This window comes from Accipiter gentilis, chromosome 28 (assembly GCF_929443795.1).
Source record: "Accipiter gentilis chromosome 28, bAccGen1.1, whole genome shotgun sequence".
NCBI classification, from domain to species: Eukaryota; Metazoa; Chordata; class Aves; order Accipitriformes; family Accipitridae; genus Astur; species Astur gentilis.
In genome coordinates this window covers 20,360,158-20,372,379 of record NC_064907.1, presented here as the reverse complement: position 1 = coordinate 20,372,379, position 12,222 = coordinate 20,360,158, and the positions used below count along the sequence as shown (strand labels likewise).

At 64.3% G+C, this 12,222-nt stretch overlaps 1 protein-coding gene across 2 annotated transcripts; it reads right to left on the bottom strand.

Annotated features, from left to right (window-relative positions):
* Window positions 1-1,598: 1,598 nt before the first annotated feature.
* LOC126051670 (uncharacterized protein C2orf42-like) lies at window positions 1,599-12,014 on the bottom strand. Of its 2 annotated transcripts, none has more exons than XM_049831200.1 (9): window positions 11,929-12,014; window positions 9,477-10,320; window positions 8,591-8,701; window positions 8,109-8,213; window positions 6,444-6,548; window positions 4,161-4,268; window positions 3,161-3,261; window positions 2,915-3,077; window positions 1,599-1,852 (listed from the first exon to the last, which is right to left on the bottom strand). In XM_049831200.1, exons 2-9 carry the CDS (start codon window positions 10,306-10,308, stop codon window positions 1,644-1,646), a joined length of 1,734 nt encoding a protein of 577 aa, XP_049687157.1. In that variant the 5' UTR covers window positions 10,309-10,320; window positions 11,929-12,014; the 3' UTR covers window positions 1,599-1,643. The 2 variants fall into 2 exon arrangements, with proteins under 2 accessions (XP_049687157.1, XP_049687158.1); XM_049831201.1 differs by lacking the exon at window positions 11,929-12,014 and adding an exon at window positions 11,164-11,729.
* Between the last annotated feature and the right edge of the window lie 208 nt (window positions 12,015-12,222).

Below are 12,222 nucleotides of genomic sequence, written 5' to 3'. Positions count from 1 at the left end.
TGGGGGCTGCTGGGAGTTACTGGGAGATCCTGGCAGCCTGTGGTAGCAACTGGTGAGCCCCTGGCAGCGACTGGGAGCCCCTGGCAGCGACTGGGAGCCCCTGGCAGCGACTGGGAGCCCCTGGCAGCGACTGGGAGGCCCTGGCAGCGACTGGGAGGCCCTGGCAGCGACTGGGAGGCCCTGGCAGCGACTGGGAGGCCCTGGCAGCGACTGGGAGGCCCTGGCAGCGACTGGGAGGCCCTGGCAGCGACTGGGAGGCCCTGGCAGCGACTGGGAGGCCCTGGCAGCGACTGGGAGGCCCTGGCAGCGACTGGGAGCCCCTGGCAGCGACTGGGAGCCCCTGGCAGCGACTGGGAGCCGCCTTTGCGGGGATGCCATGGTGTGTGGGTGCTGGTTGCTGGCTTGGCGAGGTGCTGGGGGGGCGCCAGGAGCAGCGGGTGCCGTTGCCCCCCCGGTGGGTTTGGGGGGTGCGGTGTCTCCGTGCTGGCGGGAGCAGGGGGTGTCCCGGTGCCTGGGTGCCCCCCCAGCCTCGGCTGTTAGCGTAAGCCCCCCTGGCTGGGGGGTTGCCGGGGTGCAGCCCCCAGGCGTGCCCCCTCGGTGGCGTGGTGGGTGCGGGGAGGCTCGGGGCACCCCGGCTGTGTGTGTGTGTTTATTTTTGCAGGTGGCTGTGTTGTTGGAGCAGCAGAGGCGGGGGCTCGGATGAGGCTGTTTCTGTGCAGGTGGGTGCTGTGCCCCCCGTCCCCCCCAGTCCTGCTTTGGGGCCGAGGGGAAGGCGGCGGGGAGCGGGGGGCGGCCGGGCTGGAGTTTTTGTGCCTTCGTGGTGTCGCCTGGCGCAGGCGGAGCGCGGAGCTGGGCCGGGGGGCTCGGCGCCGGGTGAGGGAAGCGCAGGAGTTGGTGGTGCAGCGGGGGGGCTGGGGGGGTTTGCCGGGGCGGGGGGGTCTGTGTGCGGGCAGAGTGAGTTAGTGGCGGTGCTGGGGTGTGGGTGTGGGGGGTCCCTTTGTCCGGTCCCTCAGGCAGGAGGTGATTCCTGGGGGGGGGGCTTTGCCCTGTGTTTGGAGTGTGTGTGGGGGGTCCCGGGCGGCCCCCCCAGGACGCAGCGTGTTTGTGTTTGAGGCTGAGAGCCGGGCGTGGTTGGCTGTGGCGGAGGATGGATGGAGTGCGGGGTAAGGTGCCTCTGTCCCTGCCGGCTGCGGTTGGGGTGTCGGTGAGGGTGCTCTTGGTGTTGTTCCCTGGGGGGGGGCGGGCTGTGGTGGGCAGCCCCAGGGGTGCTGTCTTTTTTTGTTTTGCAGGACGCGGCGCGGCTGTGGCAGCTGAGGAGCGGGTGGTGGGCTGTGCCAGGTGGGGAGATGGAGGTAAGGACCCCGAGAGCCCTGTGGGGGGGTGGTGGTGGTGGTGTGTTTGCTGGCCTGCTGCCCCCTTTTTCCCAGGGGTGGCGTGAGGGGTGCTGTTGTGTGCCTCCCCCCCGTTTTTGGCGGTGTTGGCCGAAGCCCCCCTTCAGGGCTGGCGTGCCGCCAGCGCTGTGGTGGGCGCAGGGAGGCTCGGGGCAGCCCTGTTGTGTCAACCTTTATTTTTTGCAGGTGGCTGCGGAGCAGCGGCGCCGTGGAGTCGCGTCTGTGGAGGTGGGTGCCGCGGCCGCCGGGGGCTCAGGGGAAGGCGATGGCGGCGAGAGGGGCGAGGTCCAGCGGCGGCTCCGGGGCGGCGGGGGGCCGGCGGTGGGCGCCGGGTCGGGGGCCGCCGTGGTGGCCGTACTGGAACTTGATGCGGAGCTCGCCGATGCGGGCCTGGGGGAGGATGTTGGGGATCCACTCGATGATGAAGGGGGTGGGCTCCTTCTGCGTGGGGGAGGTGTTTCCTGGGGGGGAGAGAGAGAGAGCGTGGGCTCGCCGTCCAAGGGAGGGCCAAGGTTTGTTTGGCTTTGGGTGTTCTCAGGTTCCGAGGAGGGTGTGCTGCCGTCGGTGGAGCGGGTGAGTGTGTGTGGGGGCTTGTGTTTCCCCCGTCCTCCCCCAGTTTGTTGGGGGCCGCTCTCTTCCGCCGAACCTATCTCAAGTGTTTGAGATTATTTTTTTTTTTTTTTTTTTGGGAGGGGGGGCCGGGGGGCACCCGGCGCTGACGTGGGGCTGGGGGGCCGCCTCCTGGGAAGACCCCGCCCCGGGGGGCTCTGCCCAGGACAGCGGCCCCGCCTCCCCCAGGGGGGCGGGCACCCTCCTGGCAGGGGCCGCCCCCCGGGTCGGGGGGGGGGGTCTGAGGAGGAGGGGGGCCCCTTTGGGCTCCGGGGCCCCCCTGGGTGGGGGTCTGAGGGGGGAGGCCCCTTTGGGCTCCGGGGCCCCCCTGGGTGGGGGTCTGAGGGGGGAGGCCCCTTTGGGCTCCGGGGCCCCCCTGGGTGGGGGTCTGAGGGGGGAGGCCCCTTTGGGCTCCGGGGCCCCCCTGGGTGGGGGTCTGAGGGGGGAGGCCCCTTTGGGCTCTGGGGCCCCCCTGGGTGGGGGTCTGAGGGGGGGGCCCCTTTGGGCTCTGGGGCCCCCCTGGGGGGGGCCACCTTGTTCCTGGGGTCTGGCTGGATAGGGTTGGGGGGGAGGATACCCTTCTTGCCCTGCCCTGCCAGGGTCGAGGAGACACCCCTCTTGCTGGGATCCCCCCAGTCCTGGGTGTGGAGGAAGAATGCAGCACTTAAAAGAACTGCTAGCTGAGGAGGGCTGGGCCCCCTCCCCTCTAGGGCTCTGCAGGTGTCTTGCTGCTCCAGGCTTTGGGCTGGAGGCTTGGGCTGTTGCTCCTGCCCTGAGGCGGGGAGTCTTCCTGGGGGCTGGGGGGATCCACTGGTGTCCCTCCAAGCCCAGCCTGGCTCCTGGTTCCCAGCCTGGCTGGGCTGGGGGGTGTTCCCCCCTCCAGGTGGGCTGGGAGCTGAGCTTGCCCCACTTACCCACTTTGAGGAAGGTCTTGAGCTCCAGGGGCCGGATGGCTGGCTGCTTTTCCAGGTGCCCGTAGGCCTCGGCGATGCTCTCCACCTCCACCTTGGGGCACCTGAAGAGCTCGTAGGTCCCATCCCGGTTCTGGATGAAGCTGCGCGTGATCTCCAGCGGCAGCTGCCGGCAAGCACGGGAGCACGCAGGTGAGGGGCTGGGTTAAGGGGCAGCGGTGGGGCTGGGGGGCTGCCTCCCCCACTTACCTCGGGCGTATCAAAGATCTGCTTGACCTGCAGGACGTTGGTGATGTGCCACGTGTACTTGGAGAAGGTGCCCAGGGGAAGGGCGTCCTTGCGGACAAAAGCTGCGGAGAGGGAAAGGGCGGTGAGGGGGGGGTGCAGGCTGTGGCTCGCTGTGAAAGCTGGGGTGCTTTGTTTTCACCCTGTTCTTCCTCTCTTTCTTTGGCCTCAGGTCTTACTCCAGCTTGCAGCTACCTGCCTTGTCTGGGAGGCAGCCCCAGCTCCCAAGTATCTGACTCTGTCCTTGCCGTTGGACTCTTTCCCAGGGCTCTGTTAATACCTACTAATAAAGCGAATTTGAACCGATGTTGGGCTTCAGAGCTATGCCTTTTGTCTTGGCGTGTACCGATGGGGGCACAGATTGGGCCTTGCTGCAGCAGAGGCAGCGACTCGTGCTCCTGCAGTGCCGATGTGATGTGTTTGAGGTAGAGAGCCCTGAGTGTGCGCTGCAGTCTGACTTCATAGTCTGCGCTAGCGTAGCAGAGAGGGTGTAAAGTGGCAATGATACTTGCCAGCATCAAGGGCTGTGACGTGACCTGCCCTTTGGCTCGGAGGCAGAGCTCGGTGGAAGCGACGCGGGGAGCGAAGTCTCAGCTTTAAGCCTCGCTGGGGTTTACTCTCACGGCCCTGGCTTGTGCTACTCTTTAGCCCCGCCAAGGGCCGAGAGAGCTGGCGCACACGGTCAGGCTCAGGCTTTGGGCTTGACTTAGGTGGGAGCCGAGGGCAGTACCCTGCGTAGCAGAGGCTGCGTCTCTGGCTCAGCGTGTGTCCTCTGCCCTGGAGCTTGGTCGCACAGCTGTGCTATCTCCCACTTAGCTGCGGGGAGGGGAAAAGCTGCTAGAAACCAAGGGGGACCTGGGACTCTTGGTGTGGCTGCTGCTGGTTTTTTCCTCCAGAAGCAGCCTGCCTTAACGAGTAGGCAAAGCAGCTTGTCTGTGTGTAAGCGTGTGTGTTTGTATCTTACCAGTAGTGGAGTTAGGCAGCCTCTTCTTTGCGCTCCCGCTGGAGATCCTCTGCTGCAGCGCGTCAAAGAAAGCCTGAGGGATGTGGAACACCAGCGGCTCGGGCTTGCCTGTTGTGGGCACGAACAAGAAGACATGGGCTGGGGGTGAGGTGGTGGCGGTGGTGTTCGAGGACAGCCTCCCCCCATACTGCTCAAGGTTTCAGTATCTTCACTACTGCTGCCTCCACCAGCTGGCTTGAAAAGCACTGGTGGGATCTGCTGCCCCTTCACAGTAAACTATTTTCTTGCATTCAGACATTGTCGCTTTACTATGTGACCTTTCCCTGGACCCTCTCTCCCCCACCCTCAGGCAGTACAGCAACATATAGTCTTGTAAGAAGCTCCTTTTAATTGTTAAGCAGCACTTCACTTCACTTACCCACAGTTAGGGATTTTTCAGTTTCCCATGCTCTGCCACCAAGCAGGTGCAGAAGCTGGAAAGGAGCAGGGCCAGGACAGCTGGCCTGAACTAGACAAAGGCATATCCCATACCACAGAACACTGGGCTCAGTATATAAACTGGGGGGGGCGGAATTAATTGGCAAAGAGGGGCAGGTGACTGCTCGGGCATCCATCAGCAGAGGGTTAGCAATTGCACCACGTGTCACTCGCTCACTTGTCTTTTCTTGTTTATGTTTATTTCACTCTCTTTGTTATCTTTCTTCCTCTTCGCTACTATCAGTCATACTTTATTATTAAACTGTGCTTATCTCAGCCTGTGAGTTTACTTACTTTACTTTAGATTCTCTTCCTCAGCCCGTGGGACAGGAGCAGGGAGCGAGCAGCTCTGTGGTGCCAGTTGCCGACTGGGGTTAAAGCGTGCTGGGGTCCCTTCTGCTCTGAGCTATTCGATGATCTTTCCGAGCAGTGACTCCCCGCTCCTGCTGTCTGTGCTCCAGGTGACAGCCCTGGCTCATAGCTAGGGACCCCAGTCCCTCTATTAGCTCTGCCCTCCGGTGCTGGACCCGTTCCAGCGTGTCCTAGTCTGCCTCATCCTGGGGAGCACGGCAGCGGGGCTGCGCCCCTGCAGCCTGTGGGTCGCTCTGCTAAGTAAGTGAGGGCGATGCTGCTGAAGGGGGCCGGGTGGTGACAACATAACCAACCGCCTTCTTTCTTTAAGAAAGAACCACAGATTCATTTAGGTCGGAAAGGACCCTTAGGATCAGCGAGTCCAACCGTGAGCTGAACACAACAGACTGTGGCTCTGAGCTGTCGCCGCCCGTGGCTGCATCCCTGCATTAATGACACCATGCGGTGACAGCTGCTGAACAGCAGGACGTGTGTGTTTTTGTTTGTTTCTCCTACGTGACAAACTAACTCGCAGCGCTCTTCTGTTCTGTTCTGTTGCTCGGAAAGAGCTTCTCCCCTTCCGGCATTTTTTTGGGGTCCTTCTCTTCAAGTGAGCCCAGCAGCACCTGCCTGCCAGGCACAGCTCTCCCGGCAGCCAAGAAAGAGACTTACTTACTTACAAAAAGTACATCCCCATTACAGATTTTTACAGCTCTAACAAACAAACAAACAAACAAACACACACAAGCTGCTGCCTTGGGCTGGAGGATGGGCCAAAGATGTGCCCTGCTGCCCACACAAGTCCCGTTCTGCTCACTCGCTGGGGCGGGGCAGCGGAGCAGTGCAGTTGCAGTATTCCCTCCCCCCCCCCCCCCCCGCCCCGGTATTTACAGCCACAAGCCCTCACCTGTAGCTGTATGTGCAGGGGGGGCGGGCACCAGAGCCCTGCCATTGAGACGTGGCGGGGGCGAGGGAGACAGCAGAGCGCTCTGGACGGCCACAGGAGGAAAAGAAGTGGATTGCCAGCATTTCCGAGACCTAATGCCACGTGAGGCATCTCACCTTACTTTACCTCACCTCCTCTGCACAGCCCCACGCGGTTTGAATTCAAGCCTCCATAAGCTCTATGAGAATTTCTCCCTTCCCCGCGATAAACACCACAAACAAACTCAAACAAACACAAACAAACCAAACACAAACACAAACACGGGGCTGCTGATAAGCATTAAGCCCACGTTCAAGGAACAAATCAAAGCCAACAGAAACTTCTCAAGGTAAACTAATAACAACAATTGCACCAAGCCGGCCAAAGCACTCGCCTCCCTCGGGGCTAACAGTTAGTTCGTCAGTTAGTTAGTTAGTTAATGCTGCCAAGAGCATAACGACAGAGGTGGCGCACAGAGCAGAGCGGAGAGATGCCCGAAGGCTCTCCCGAGGTGGTCCTCAAAGCCTTACCCTCAAACTGGTAATGCATGGTTTGATGGATGCGTTCGGTGACGCTGGCCAGCCAGTCCTGGAAGGAGAGGGTCACCTGCGACTCGTCCAGCAGCTGGGTACAGCCTGCAAAACAAAGGGCGGGGAAATCAGAACCCACGCCGGCATACAAAAGAAGTGAAGTGCCACACCAGAAGGGCAGGAGAAATAACCGAGCCCGAGCGGCCGGCCGGCTGGCCGGCCGCCCCGCAGGCGCAGCTCCAGTCCAGTGCTCCCCGTTTTACCTGCACGAGTTTCCCCGGCAGCGCAGACACGACTCCCGGTGTTAAACAACAGAGCTCAGAAAGGCAGCGGGACAACAACCAACCGACCACAAAGCTGTCTTTCCACCAGCTCGATGATTTAGATGCCGATGCCTCGGGCGCCTCGCTCCCAGGGCTCGGAAACGCAGGACCGCTTTAACCGCGGCCATCTCCTTCTTTTAACACCCCCTCCCCCCCCCCGGCAAGAGCTGCCGCCTCAGCGCCGCGGTACAGTTGTGCCGTCTCACCGGGCAGCTGCCTTCGCAGTTCCGATCCCCAGGGGAGCGACCCGACACGTCCTCCCCTCCCCGTGAGCGCCAACGCGCTGCCGCGGGCCTTTGCAGGAGCCAACCGAGCCATCACAGGCTGTGGGGCAAGATGGATGCGCTCCGTCTCGGGGGGAAAGGGGAAAAGCGAGAAGAGATTTGTACCGCTTTCTAGGCCAAAACCAAAGCTAAAAGCGGAACCAGGGCACTAAACAAAAGCACTAAACAAAGGCTGCGACCCTGGCACGGACCGTTACGAGCAGCAAGAGCAGCTTTCTCTACAGGGCTCCAAGTCGCTGGGAAAAGCCCCAGGTTTTCATGGCATCGAACTGATCCTTCCCTCTTCAGACATCACCTATAAACACGTAGGAACGCGCAGCTGTCTGCTCACGGACAAGAGTTACTACACGTGACGTGCCCAAAACCATCTCCCCGAGGTGGCTGGGGTTACCCGCGCTGCCGTCGTCTCCTTCACAGCTGGCACGCTCCCCGCGTCCGGCCGGACCCCGGACGGTGCTTCTGGGCGAGAATCTGCCGCTAGAAACCACCGCGACCCTGGCCGCACGTCCCCTCCGCCCAGCAGCTCTGGACATCGTTAAGAGATACCATGTACGCTGGCGGTGGCAAAAAAGCAATGGAAGCCAGCACACAACCTCGCCCAAGCCGACTCGCCTACCCGTTCTACCCAGTAGGGCACTCACTCACTTAATTGCCTGCCTGGGGAGACATTAACGTAACAACCGCCGTCCCGCTCACGACCGTGCTGGCACCGCCGCAAGCCAACTTCTTTCGGCTTGCCGCACCAAGAAATCCGCCGGAGAGCGAGCCACCCCGGGAGCGCGCCGGCATCGTCCCTCTCCGACGACCACGCTCGCAGCCGGCCAGAGCCACACCAGCACCTGAAGCAGCTACGTGAGACACGCACGCAGCCAGCAGTAACACTGAGGGAGCGGGGAGGGCGACCGAGCCCCATTTCGCCTCCTAGAGCCAGAGGCGGATGGAGAGGGCTCGGCCATCCCCTCCGCAGGGTTTACGGCGGCACGAACCGGACGGCCGCGGGCGTCCGGCCGGTCCCCGAGCGCTCCCGACCGCCAGCGAGGCGCGCGGCCGAAGCTTACCTTGTCTTTTCGGCGAGGAGGCGACGGCCGGCTTCTTCAGGCTGCTTCTCCTGGGGTTGCTGCGAGCTGGGTCTTGAGCCAGGAGAGGGCTGGTCGCCTGCGTCCCTGAGGGATCGTTTCAGAGAGCGTCAGCGCACGAGTCCCGGAGGTCTGCGGGCGCCCCGTGCCAGCACCCCTGCCCGCAGGCAGGCAGGGTGGCTGCGAGGGAAAAGTCACCTCTCTCCTTAGGGCGGGCCGTCACCACAGCTTTTCCCGCCTTAAAACACCGCTGCCGACCGCTAAAAGACCCACTCAAGACGTGGGGCAGGCGTGCGCTCGACACCCAGAGCCTCTCCAAGAGCTCCCACCGGACACAGCCAGCTACGAGTCCGGCAGGTCGCGGCGGGGCCGCCCCTCCCGCGGTCGTGCCAGCTGGGCAACCAACGGCTTTCAGCTTCGGGCCCCATCCGCCCCCTCCCGTGGAGCCGGCAGCTGACACTCACCAGGCGTCGTGTCCTTTTTCCTCTTCTTGGGCTTAGCAGCAGCCGCCTCCCCAGCCTGCACCGTGGATTCGGGGCTACTCACCAACTGCGGGACCACCATCCCTTTCAGACCTAGGAGAAACAAGCCTCTGTCCTTAAAATGCATGTCAACCAAACACAGCAGTGCTGCAGGGACACGGGGGTCTCGTGTCCCCCTCCCCACGCCAGCAGTCACTGCCGCCCGCCCCCCCCCCCCCCCCCCGAGACCTCCCGGCACACCCCAAACGTCCTCGGAGAAACCCCAAATCCCTGCCGGCCCTGCAGATGCACACCTTTCTTTTTTTTCGGGGGGTGGGGGGCGAGGAACGAACATTGAGACGAGCCGTGATTTTAATAATTCACTCGTGTGACCCAGGTTGCTTTCCTCAGGGCAGATTTTCACCTTCGGGTAACTAAAGACAGGGCAGGATCATCTGGGCACACCTACTGGGGTGCACACACCCACCACCCCCCCCCCCCCCCCGACCCCCGCCGGGGGGAACCAAATCCCAGCGGCTGCTGCCACCGGAGGGGCGTTCACAGCGAGCTGGGCTTCCCCCAGCACCGCTCCAGCCCAAAAGGAAGAGGAGACCCAGCTCCAGGCCCACTCTGGGAGCGAGGGGCAAAGCTGCAGCCCCAGAGAAATCACACTCCACAAAGCTCTCCACTTGCAGAGGGAGGGGGGCAGGAAATAAAGCCCCAGCTAATGAAGCGCCGATAGGGAGCAGGTGTAAGGGCAACCCAGGCAAAGCGAAGCAGCTGAAAGGGCAGGAGCAGGAGGCATCGGCCTGACAAGGCCCCTTGACAGCCCGCCTCCCCCCCCGCCCCCCATCCGCCCAAATCCTCTGCACATCGCCCCCCCACCTACCGCCGGCGTCGTAGGTGAGGAAGTCAGCGAACTCCTGCGCCAGGCTCTCGTCGCTGGCGAAGGCGCAGATGCAGGCGAAGAAGTGAATGCAGCGCGGCGGTGCCGGCGGCGCCTCCTCCTCGGCCGGGCCGCCCTTGCCGGGCTTCGGAGTCTGGCACGAGCAGGAGAACCTGTGGTCCGTCAGCGTCTTGGCGCTCATTTTCTGGGCAAAGGAGGCGTGCAGGTAGCCGAGGCTGTGCTTCTGGCTGGCCTTGCACTTCACGACCAGGACGTTCTTGGTGATCCGCTGCACCAGCGGTCCCGTGGGCTCGGTCGCCAGCTGCCATATGGTTTGTTTGGTTTCGGGCGAAGCCTGCATGGAGTTGAGCACCGAGCTTTTCAGGGTGAGGGGGGTGGCCTCGGTCTGGCAGTTCAGGGCCAGTTTGACGTGCTGGCACTGGTTCTCCACCACGCCTTGCGTGGCCGCTTTCAGACACGAAGGCACGTAGCAGCGGCCGGAGCTGAGCTGCGTGATGATGGTCCCGTCAACCGTCTGGATGGCCGTCTCCGAGACCCCCAGCTCCACAAAGCACCGGTAATCCGGTCCCCGGTCCCTCTGCCGCACCGAATAAACCTGCAAGTCGGAGCCGGTGATGATCTTGACAGCGTCGACGCCGGGCTGCTTGCGTGTGCCGTAGCGGAAGACAGTCCCGCAGTTCTTGTTCTTGCAGCTCAGGCCTCGGGTGCCGTTGTAAGTGCCGCAGCGGGGACATTTCCGGATACCCCGGAGCGTGGCCTTCCCCAGGTCGGACAGGAAGGAGGGGACTTTCGTCCTCACCGATGCCGGCTCCATCCTCCGGGGAACCTGGAAGGGCAGAGATCGGTGGGGAGGGCTGAGTTAACAGCCTGGCGGGGGGGAGCGGAGGGGACCGCGGGGACGCAGCCATCCTCGGTCCCCAGCGGCAGCAGAGATGGAAGGCAGAAAGAGAGAGAGCGTGGGGAAGCGACCGCCTGCCCGGTCCCGGCGGGACGGGCCGGGGTCCCTGCCGGCCACCGTGCCGCCCCGCCGCAGTCCCACGTCGGCCGCTTCTGCTCCTTCCTTGCCGCCGAGGGCCGAAGCGACGTCCGGGTGTGACACGACGCACCGCAGCAGCCCGACTCCCTTCACGGAGCGACAAAGTGCCACCCCTGGAAGGGCCGGAGCCCGCCGCCTCTGCCCCGGCACACCTGCCCCCTGCCATATCCCAGTCTCGGCTGCACAGGAGCAAAACGAGGCTACAAAGAGAGATTTTGGCACGTGCGTGTCGTGGCCCGAGCCACGGGTTCACCCTCCCTGGGGGCAAATTACATGAAATAAAGGACGTGGGACGTAAATAAAGCAGGGCGGGGGAACGCGCGGGCGAGGGGGCTCGCAGAGCCTCAGACCAGTTGCCGAGCGTGCCAGAGCCGCTCCGAGCAATGCTGAAGCGGAAAGGGCGGTCTAAGGCAGCGACGGCGGGGAGAAACCCCCGCGCGAGCGGGACAGAAACGGGCCGATTCCTTCCCGACCCACCCGGGTCAGGTTTGCGGCAGCAGGCCGGCAGCCGAGGCTTCGCGCCAGCCTTCGTGCCCAGCGAGGGCGGCAGGCAAGAGACGGGAGGCACCCGGGCAGAGGCGAAAGGGAGGTTTATTGTCACCGCCGGAGCTGCGACGTCTCGGCACCCAGCACCTCAAAGCGGATGCAACCTCGGTGCCCACCGCCTCAAAGTGGACGCGACGAGACACGGGGGATGCCGAAAAGCCGCTCCTGCAGCAATTTACGCCGGTCCCGGGATCACAACGGTCATTCACGGGGGATCAAGCCTGCCAACACCGGGAGGGACGAGCTCCCGGCCCGACTACAAAGAGAACCGGGGGGTCTGTGCCAGGGCACGGCTCACCAAGGGTCTCCCCTGACGTCCCCCCGCCGCCGGGGTGAGAGGAAGGGCCGGAGGAGCCCACCGAGGGGAGAGGAAGGACCAGAACTTGCCCAGCGGGGACCAGCACGGACGCCAACCCGTGCACCCAAGGCCGGGCCGGGCCCCCCCGCCCCGGGTGCGGCGGAACCGGGACCGGGACCGAGACCCGGACCGGGACCGGGACACCCCGCGGGGCCGGTCACCCGGAACGGGGCCTCCCCTCAGCCCCGGTCACCTCACGACCAGGCCCCGGACGGCCTCAGCAGTAGGCCCGGGACGCCCCCACCATCCCCTCCCTTCGTCTGGGGGCGGGGGTGGGGTGGGGGGGGGTCTTCAACGGCGCCGCCTCGCCCACCCCCGGCCCCGCGGGCGGGCGCTGCGCTGACGTCACCGCCGTCGCCGTGACGTCGCACCCCGCCGACGGGGCGGGAAGGCGGCGCCCCCCCCCCCCCGCCGCCGCGCCGTTTCCCAGCATCCTCCCCGCCCCCTTGATGTCACTTCCTGTCCCGCGGGCGCGGCCTCTCCCCTTCCCTTACCTGGGCGGCGGCGCGCGCGCCCCCCGCTCCTGCCCGCACCGCCGCGAGGGCGCTTCAGCCCCACGCCTCCGCCATGGCGCCCGCTCGCTCGCTCGCATTGGTCAGACGACGTCACGTGGCGCGCCGCGGGGGTCGCTGGGAGGTGTAGTCCGCGGACGCGGCGCCTCCGCGGACTACACCACCCACCGACCCCCGCGGCGCGCTTGTGGCCAGATTTGCTCGATTCGGGCCCTTTTTCCCCCCAAATTTCCCCAAGCAGCCGCTCCCTTCTCGCCCGCCGCGGCGACGCGGGAC

Bases quoted from the DNA above. Each gene is read 5' to 3' on its own strand.
- LOC126051670 (XM_049831200.1), bottom strand. From the start codon at position 10,308: ATGGAGCCGGCATCGGTGAGGACGAAAGTCCCCTCCTTCCTGTCCGAC. The intron at 8,214-8,590 runs GTGAGTGTCAGC...ACGATCCCTCAG, and splicing joins GAAAAAGGACACGACGCCTG to GGACGCAGGCGACCAGCCCT. The intron at 1,853-2,914 runs GTAAGTGGGGCA...TCTCCCCCCCAG, and splicing joins CAAGACCTTCCTCAAAGTGG to GAAACACCTCCCCCACGCAG.